The following is a 9,661-nucleotide window of genomic DNA, read 5'->3' as shown; positions in this document are numbered from 1 at the left end:
GGCCTCACAGTGAGGCTGTACCCGGGGCTTTGAGCAACATGCTAACATCAGCATGCTACTAACATGCTCACAGTGACGATGCTAAAGTGCTGTTTTTACACAGGTACCATTTTGTTCCCCATGTTGCATCTTAGCATGTAAACTGGTAAGAATATCTAGTTAGAGCAAAGCACAAAGTATTCTACAGCTGAATTTGATGGAAATGACATTAGCTTTGCAAACTAAACAAAAGTAGGCCTATTGGACAAATTTAAAATTTGACCTGATGAAGAACAGGAGGATCATCAAAGTCAGTAGGTTTCATCCTCTGGGGAGCTTCAATAATAATTGTTGAGATATTTCAGTCAGGACCAAAGGGGTGAACCGACCACCAACAACTGGCCAAAAATTGTCAATAAGCAACAAGGTGCAATGTTGATGTCCTATTCATGACAGTGTTCAATCTGTTAAACTGAGATGATATCAACAGCTGAATGATGAAACTTGTGTTCACATAACATTTATGTTAAAATGCTCAAATGTAGTGTAACAGTAATAATGTCTTTTAATAACAAATAAACGTGTTTTAGTAAAATGTTTTTATTTTTTAAGACCTTCTCTGTATCACAACATAAATATATTAATCTAATTTATGATAAATACAAAATACAAAAGCCACAACTAGGCCATATCTACAGATATATTGTTTGTAAAGCAGAATAATCTATGTAAATCATCCTTTGAAAAACCAAAATCGTCACTCTTAATTTCCTTTACTGCAGTAGCTCCCATAGAACAGGTTTGAGCAGCCACATGGTTCTCGTGTTGTCAGATGCATGACAAGGAAGTCAAATGGGAAAATCACGTTATTTCTCTCATTTGATTCACGTGAAATAAGCACAAAAAAGTGAATTTTTAATTATACAACCATTGTCTAGAGCCACAGCGGTGAGGGGTGTCAATGGGCCCCTTGATCTGTTTCTGACTCGATGAGCCTGTCACCATTATCATCCTTCAAAAAGCTCATCCTGCTGTTCACTGCTTTTCCCACACACTGGTGAAACTCAAGTTTTTACATTATTACAAGCCAATTCAAAAATATGTGATGTCATGCATACATTTGTCTGGAGGGTCTTGAGCTCACAAATAAATTGCTCATGGCAGGATTTTACCACTAGATGGCCCAAGACAGATAAATATTACAGATACCCCCACTATTTATTAGTTGCAATCATATCAATTACCTCAATCCAACACACATTTAATATGGGGACACTGGGGCCCCTAAGGGTTGGGGCCCTGGGCACTTTGTCTGGTTAATAATCCACCCCTGCAAGCAAAGTCTGGTAAAAGGCAGAAATTAATTAATTAACGAATGAACAAAACAGAAGAAATAATTAAAAAGAAAATAGATAAATCTTCAATCATAAGAAATGTATAAAAATAAATTGTAGCTTTTAAAAATCAAAAAGAAATCTCAGCAAATTGACTGACTTTTTTTCTTGGATTCAAATATTGCAATACATAAATAAATTTCATATCAGTAAATAAATCAGTAGCAGCAAAATATGTGTGTTCGATAATGTGCTTTAAACAAGGTAAAAAGAAAAGAAACCATAAAGAATAAAGTTTCATCGAGTTAAATCAAAATGCCTGTAATGTAATATGATGTAATATGCAGCTAATCCGGGGCTGTGCGGTTAACTTTGGCAATTCATATGTTCACACTGCAGCTGCAGGCACAGATGGAAATTTCTCCTAATGAAATTTCCCTGAAGTTGCAAGGAAGTGAGAACTCCACCCTATCTAAAATTACCACTTTGAATGTTGAGTTTTTCAGTGTCTCGTCTGTGGATTTAGGAAAAGATAATGCCTAACTGTGATTTATTCAAAAATAAAAAAAACTGTACACTTTTATTTAATTGTTAATTCATATTTCACCTACAAGGGCTTAGAAACCATGGACCCACGTGTGGCTAATTTAGTGCACAGCGTTTTGAGCTGTTATGCAGCAAAGTTAGAGATTCAAGCAGCTATAGGAGTAAAGAAAAAACGGACTCCAGTCTCTGAAACCTCCGCTAGGAAAGTTGAATGTGAGCAACAGGCCAGACATTTGCTTGCCGCTTTGGTTCACTCTCTGATGTCAATGTTTCCATTCAGATGCCAGATGTCTGGGTTTACTCATAAAGTCTTGCATTTTACTATTGTACTCGGCCTGCATATTTTCCCTTCTAATAAGCTGGGCTGTAGTTCTTTCAGAAGAAGACTGAGATTTCAATCATCAGATGTCTCTGTGCTGTGATTTGGTACCTCAATTGAATGGCCATTGTCCAAGCTGGTTTATAATAATCCAGTTTGATTAAACTGTTACAGAAAGATATCAATTAAATGTCGATTTTGGCACATGGAAACTGCTCTTACTTGCCTACGTGCCACTGGTTACTAGTCCCACTTACTGTAGTATCCAATCATTGATCTCCAGGAGCTCAGAGAGGGAGAGATCCCTTGGGGGATCCTCCAGTGGGGGCAGAGAGGGTAGAGGTTGAGAGAGAGGCCCGTCAAAGCTGCTGGAGCTAGCCTGAGACATACTAAGGGGACTCGGGACGGTGAGCAGGGACAGCAGAGACGCTGGTGAGACGTGTGGACTGTAACTTGTATTTAAGGCAAAAGCAGAGGCAGGAGACAGTTCTGGGTTTGGTTGAGGGGACGCTAAGAAGGACTGAAGAGCAGGATCTTGAAAAGTCGGCGGTAAAAGAGAACATGGCTGACTTGAACTGATTGGATTGCCGCTAAACTGACTTGGATGAAGCTGGGACACATTCGTGGAACAGGCTTGCACTACTAGACCCACGTCCTGTGAATGAGAGTAAGGGGGCACTACATTCGAAGGAGCAGTTGGAAAAGAGGCTTGTTTCATTAGAAAGGCATCCAGGGCGCCAGGATGAAGTGTAGAAAAACCCACATTTGCTGTCACTGAAGGACTGTTGTGGACGGTGCCCCGCCCAGACTGAGGCTGAGCAGCTGTGGTGAGCGAGCTGGAGGGTACAGGGCTTGAAACAAGGCTGGTGCAGAAATGCATAGGATTTGTCAGCCTTGATGTTATTAGAGAAGGAGCATCTTCGCTAAACAAAGAGTGAGGGGCCGGGACTGTGGAGAAAGAGGCAGAATAGGGAACAGTTACAGAACTGGAGGAAGTGAAGAGTTCAGCTGGCGAGCTGGTGGATGAGGCTAATGTTGTAGTTGTTGGAGCAGGAGCTGAAGGTGAGAGACGAGGGCTTTCAACACAGTCAGGGGTTTGAAGCTCCAAGCTGGAGGTAAACGAGGTAGAGAGTGAAGGGCCAGCAACCAAAGTGGAGCTTGAGGCCCGGGGAGGGACTTTAGGAGGACTGGAGCAGGTCTGACAGTCAGCTGAGGGGGACACTGGGAGGACTGTTGTTAAGATGGAGCTGGATTCAGAGGCTCTGAGGCTGCAGAAAGGCTTGTGGCGCTCCAGAGTCGTAGTGTAGAGGTGGAGGTCTTTTTTCAACGAGGCAATCTCCTTTTGAAGGGCTGAGTTTGATCGCTCCAGGCTCTGGAGCTCCTAACGGTGGAGTGAAAAAAGGGAAAGCGATTTAGAGATGAGCATGAGAGGCGAAAAAGATCCAGAAATGACAAACAGTTCATGTAGAGTTGAGTAGGTTATATCTTTATTATCCTTAAGAGTGGCACTCAGCCATAAAAACTGATTAAAGACTTATATCAAAAGACAAATAATAAACACCCCACCCACATAATTTCACACCCCGCCTGACTTGTGCTGCAATAAAAACTACAGCCATCCTCGAAGAAGAACTGTAATACTGCTCGTAAGTTAGTAAGTGACAGCTCTGCAGGTTCAGCATGAAAGGAGGGGGTGGGTGGTGGGGAGGGCAAATAAGGGATTCCCTGCTGAGTAAAGCAGAGGGGTACGTTTAATTTGAAAAGGAAAGAATTAACATTTCGTTAAAAATAAACCTCTTCTTGTTAAGAGTTTCTATAATTGTTTTCTCCTGGTTTATCAACCAAAGTCTTGCTTTTATGGCCTCCATTGGGCTCCAGTGCCGGCTGAAAACAACTTACAGCCAGAATTCATCTACATTGAGCACCAATGACTGCGAGTACAGACTCAGAATAGTGTTTCCCTCCCTCTGATTACATTTCTACTAGCCTACATTGTTACTACATTCTTCCTAGGCTACATCTACACTACTACATTTTCGTGACAGGTCACAGAGTCACAGTCAAAGTGGCACTGCTGTGCAGTTGTGCGTCACGTGCGCTGACCCTTTGAACCATGCACTGCTGACACCACCTCCGTGATTTTTGAGTCAAACTGGTTTCTGCCAGAGACGCTTCTTCAAATTGAACTTGAAGGACACACAGAGAGCAGAACAGAAAGAGAAGTCGAGAGAGAGAAAGTGAAAATGAAAGCCTGGACTCCTTCAACAAAAGACACACACCTTCACATATCCAAGAAACACACTTATCCAACCAGTTGTAACAGGTAGCATATGATTTAAGAGGAAGATAAGACAAATGAATTGGTGTGAAAGACAAATCTCTTCATCCATGAGGTTGGATGCAGCGCAGTTAACTACAGGTTATTATCTCGTCATGAGGAGAGTAACAAAACACATTTTATGGTGTGTGTACTGAGGAGTGCTCATAGCCTGTAAGAAATAAAATCATTGCTAATGTAGAACAAGTGAGGGCCACTGCTCAGTGACAGACTCTTGTTAAGCGAGCTAACGCAGTAGCACAAAGAGGCCAGCAACGACAGAGAGGCAGCAACAGCGTGTAGAGACAGAATATTTTCACATCGAACCCTGTGAATCAAGTTGGTTTTTTTCTGACCAAACGGAAGTTGGAGATTGTTGGAACAGTGGAAAGACTAACCAAGATTTTTTTGGTGTGTTTTATTTTGTTTTGTTTGAATAAAATGTGTTTTACGGTGAGTTAACAAATCAATTAAGCTAGTAGTTGGTGAAAGAGAGAAACTTGAATTCATTAATAGGTGTAAGAATACTTCCTTTTCTTGACATTTTGAGTTTATTTTGTTTATTACACACACAGCTGTGCTAGTAAATCAGCAATCGCCGTTTGTTTGATGGTGGCCAGTTGGAAATATATTGCCGAAAAATACTTTTTTGTGTACAAATCTGTGTATTCACTTCAGAGTTGGATGAGAAGATCGAAACCCCTGTCATGTGTGCACACTGAATATGAAGCTACAGCTTGGAGATGGTTAGCTTAGCTCAGTATAAATACTGAAAATGGATGTTTGTATGGATTAAACAAGAGAGATATAACTTGTTGATTAGCTTTATGTGTGCCATAGTACATGGATTTTGTTACCTAGTAGCTTCATATTTAGCGTACAGACAAGAGATTGGTATCGATCTTCTTATCTAACCCTTGGCAAGAGAGTAAATAACTATTTCTTTAATGTGATTTTTTATTTTCCTCAACCTTTTCAGAATGACCGCACATTAGCAAAATTGCAGACTGTATTTGGTTTGTTTCAAAGGCTACACTATCACAATCCTTTAACACCATATTTGTACAGTAAGTAGCCTATAATATTTCCCATGAAGCTTTCTAAAGTGTCGTGAAGTCCTTAAAAGAAGTGCATCTAATCAATAACTTGACTTAGCCCATAAACTTTGTGTGCATCTCTGTGTAACACCACCTTTGGAATTTGTACCACAGGAAAAATAAATGACAGAGAGACACAGAATGAAAACATAGGAGGGACTGTGTGTGGATGTGTGTGTGTGTGTGTGTGTGTGTGTGTGTCTGAAGGGCAGACAAGCAGAAAAGGGAGGGCCAGTGGGGAGGGAAAAGCAGAGGGAGTGAAAGCCCTTCTCCTAAAGCAGAGTATTTACAAGAAACGGCTACCAGCATGCTATGACATTACACAAGACACACACCACTAGTCAAACAGCCTGTGTTTGAAAGAGAGACAGAAAGTGACAGAGTCACAGGGCGCCGGTATAAGGAAGGAAGCAAAGGAGAGAACGAAGATAAGGAGTGAATGTTTCCTACATCATGAAGTTCGTCCGCTCTCTCTGTTTGTTTTCTGCGGCTCTTCCTCGCAGCATCTCTGTTCTTGTCTCGTCTTTTTGTCCCCCTCTTTTTCACCTGTTGTCCCTCTCCTTCCCTCTCCTGTGAAGGTGGATGCAACAGACACAGTTAACCACACTCATCCGGTGGTAGTTACACACTACGTGTGTGTATGTTTTTCAAGTCAAGTGCATACTTCTCTTGTGGCATCCCCCAATGCCGTTTAAGGAATCTTTTTTAAAAGCAGACATTTATAACTTTTTGATATTGCATTATGTTTTGATAGATTTCAAAGTTTACAAGGTCATGAGACAAACATTTCACATGAAATTACATGTGCTCTCTCAATTAAAGCAGGAAGTTGTTGTGCGTGATGTTAAACACAGGATCAAAAGTAATATAATGAACAACAAATCAAGTGTAGATGTGAAGGTGAAGTTATTTTCCTGAACCTTTCCTTACTAAACTTATGAGGCTGTAGCACAGTGATGGACTAAATAAATATATGTAAAGGTTTCTTTCTTCCATATTTTTCTTCATCAAATGGACCCAAAATCTGAAAAAAAGAAGCACTAACTATTTTGTCTATATTAAATGTTCATCCCAGATCATTTGGTAAAATATAATGAAGATTACATTAGATTAATTTGGCAGACACTTTTGTCCAACGCGATAACTCAACAGGAGACAGATCAATTTGGAAGTGCATCCCTCTCAGCTAAACAACTGTAACATAATAATTGATGATGGGTATGGGATGGGAACGATGGGTGCAGAGGCTGATCAAACTAAAAACAACGTACATCAGTCAGCGCAAATAGGAATCCAGGCTCAAGCCAAGTGACAATCATTATCAAGATAACGGCTGCCAACTATTTACCATATTTAGAAAGAAATTCCTGTGTTTTAAACTCAGAAATACAAATCACTTTTTTGTCTTTTTAGAGCACTTGGCTGATTCCATTTTAAGTATTGGGGGGGGGGGTTGCCTTTATTCAATAATGGACAGTTGAGATGTGACAGAAAACAGGGGGAAGCAGAGGAGGAATGACATCCAAAAAATGTCCCCAGCTGGAGTTGAATGGGGGAGTTTGCAATTACAGCATATGGTAGGCCTCTGAGAGATTCTGCATGTGAAATCTCTGTAACATTAGTCCTATTAAAGGGACTGAGACTGTATTTAAGGTACAGAAAATTTTGGTTGATTTGAAAGTGCTTTGAAGAAGACAGAAACAAAACAAGAAATGCACATATCAGAGTGGAACATGTAAATTCTACTTTATTGTAATAGTAGAGTTTAATTGTAGTGTATTTATAGGCTAATATTTACATTGTATTTGTGATATTTCTGCTACAAGAATTAGGCTACAATTTATTTTAGCGTTCAGTTTTCCTCCTGGTAACCAAACACTTACATCCATCAGGGGTGTTAATATAATGCGAGTACAGTCAGTTTTGTCATGCTTTATTGATCGGTTGGTTGATTGATAAGGAGAAGGAGAACTTACCGATCCAGCCGTGTTGCTGTGGCTCTCCTCAGCTGACGGTGATCCGGGGCTGTTGGGCTGGTACATCGTGTCCATGAATAACGGGGACATCTCTCCCCAACCCCGCAGCAGACTGGCTAGCCGGTTGTCCGAGTGCTCGACTGTCCACCGGCCGGATAAATATTCACCCAGCCTGTATCATCCGTGCAGCGTGCCCGCATGTGAAACAGATTCAACCATTCAATCGCTGGAGTTTGCGCTCAACCGGCGCGCCTCTTTGCACCTCGGAGTAAAACGTTGAATGAAAAAAAAATATGAGTGCAGGCTACTAAATAGGCAATGCAGTATTTCCGTGGTGCAAACTAATGTCTGATGTTTGCTTGGTGACTTATTGTGTCTGTAAATGTGTAGCACGGAGTGAGGCGCCCAGACGGCGTGTCTGATGGCTTTTGAGCATAGGGGGTTTGGCACTAGACAGCCGATGATGCAACGTGATTGCTTTCAGTTTCTCTTTATTTTAAACTGACCCATTGCGGGGTAATGGTGGGGCTATGGGGGTGGGTGCTGCATTCAAATGCAGTAGGTTAGTTTCACTTTGCAAGTTTGTAACGGTGAAACCGGTAACAAGAATAAAAATAAATAAACCCGGTGATAAAAGTAACTAGTGGTTGCTACTTTTTAAGTACAGGAGAACCAAAAAGCACCAGAATGAACAGAACAAATAAACATCTTGCATGTTTCTGATAGTTTCCCCTGCGACAGCCTACAGTGGATTTTTAGACTCATTTACAGATAGGTCTACTGTTTTTATTTGTAGCCTACACGAAGCCTATCTACTGGTGTTTTAATCTAAACTATAGCTATAGGCTACTTTTATGCATACTCTGTCATTCTGTGTAAGTAGCCTACATTTTTCCATTAGTAGGCTATCATACAGCTTCGTTGCCTTACTGCGTTTGCGTGGTCAACTACGGCGTCTACTATTTCTGATCGGACATGAACCCACCCTGGTGAATGAATGGGAAAAGATGTTTCGGGACAGGAAGAGCTCGGGGGGAAGGCTGAATGAGCAATTTAAGGTTGCGCCTCCTTCACGTGCAGGGAATTTCTCAAGTGCTTTTGCCAGGAAATGAATGGCCAAGCCCCCAAACGGCAGCCAACAGCTTTTACCGGTCCTCAGGACATGACTAACTCACTACACAGTGCTATTTTTTGACCAGGTGCATGACTTAATCCTTTCTCATCAAAGTAGCCCATACAGAAATGTTGCCCCTCATTAAATTGATTAACGTAAATTTATGAAACTATGTTTTTTTCTGTTAAATTATAGGAATATAATAGGCCTACTAACCATTTCCATAGTTTTAACACAGTGTACTGTGAGTTAATAAAAATGACAATTTATTATTGATTCCTATAAAGAAGCCCTGTGAAAAATAACTTTTTAGTAGGTTACGAATAAGGAACAATTAGAAAAGTTTTAGATGGCAGGAAGTTTTAAAAATTTCTGGAGGGGTCAATGCCCTGTCCTCTAAATGCTGTTTCAGCTCTCCGACATTCCTCAAAAGAAGAACACAATGTTGTAACCGCGTCACTGTGTAGCATGATAAGAGGTTTATCGATGAATTCACACCCAGTCTTGCTACAAACTATAATTTAAATGTGCTGAGATGAATTAGCCGCCTAAAGGTCAATTTATTACTTTTCCCCCGAGCTTTCAACCACAACTATTTGAGGTCCAGTTGCAAGTCCAGTTGTGTTAATATGTCAAACTACCATTTCCAGGGTCATAAGTGAACTTTTCACGCGCTCTTGCGTTCACGTAAAGCATGTTTTATCTTTCGCATTAACTGAATTATTGTGTTCCGCGTTTTCAATCTGTATTTTTCGTAAATACATCCGTCTTCTGTATATTTCTGGACACAAGCTTTGACAGGCAGAAGATTCCCCGATTGCTTAAATCACACCTGACTCCCAGGACAGACACACGGGGGCGCCAAACCAACAGACCTAAATCCCAACCCACACCTTAAAATGCCCACTGACCAATCAACCAGCGCCGAACGTCCGCAACAACCAATCAACGCTCGCTCGAAGACAAAGAGGCCAATCGG

General features: G+C 41.0%; 1 protein-coding gene across 1 annotated transcript; it reads right to left on the bottom strand.

The window, feature by feature from the left end:
- Positions 1-347: 347 nt before the first annotated feature.
- batf2 (basic leucine zipper ATF-like transcription factor 2) lies at positions 348-9,661 on the bottom strand. The gene is made up of 3 exons (XM_038730402.1): positions 7,569-9,661; positions 6,043-6,162; positions 348-3,559 (listed from the first exon to the last, which is right to left on the bottom strand). Exons 1-3 carry the CDS (start codon positions 7,656-7,658, stop codon positions 2,432-2,434), a joined length of 1,338 nt encoding a protein of 445 aa, XP_038586330.1. The 5' UTR covers positions 7,659-9,661; the 3' UTR covers positions 348-2,431.

The sequence above is a fragment of the Micropterus salmoides genome, unplaced genomic scaffold, assembly GCF_014851395.1.
Source record: "Micropterus salmoides isolate LMB-PRFRI ecotype aquatic unplaced genomic scaffold, ASM1485139v1 Ms_hic_scaffold_2, whole genome shotgun sequence".
NCBI classification, from domain to species: domain Eukaryota; kingdom Metazoa; phylum Chordata; class Actinopteri; order Centrarchiformes; family Centrarchidae; genus Micropterus; species Micropterus salmoides.
The sequence above is the reverse complement of the archived record's forward strand: the minus strand, read 5'-3'. Positions and strand labels throughout refer to the sequence as shown.

Excerpts from the sequence above, each read along its gene's own strand:
- batf2 (XM_038730402.1), bottom strand. The coding sequence starts at position 7,658 with ATGTCCCCGTTATTCATGGACACGATGTACCAGCCCAACAGCCCCGGA. Across the intron at positions 6,163-7,568 it reads ACAGCAACACGGCTGGATCG|GAGAGGGAAGGAGAGGGACA; the intron begins GTAAGTTCTCCT and ends CCACCTTCACAG. Across the intron at positions 3,560-6,042 it reads GAGCGGACGAACTTCATGAT|GAGCTCCAGAGCCTGGAGCG; the intron begins GTAGGAAACATT and ends CTCCACCGTTAG.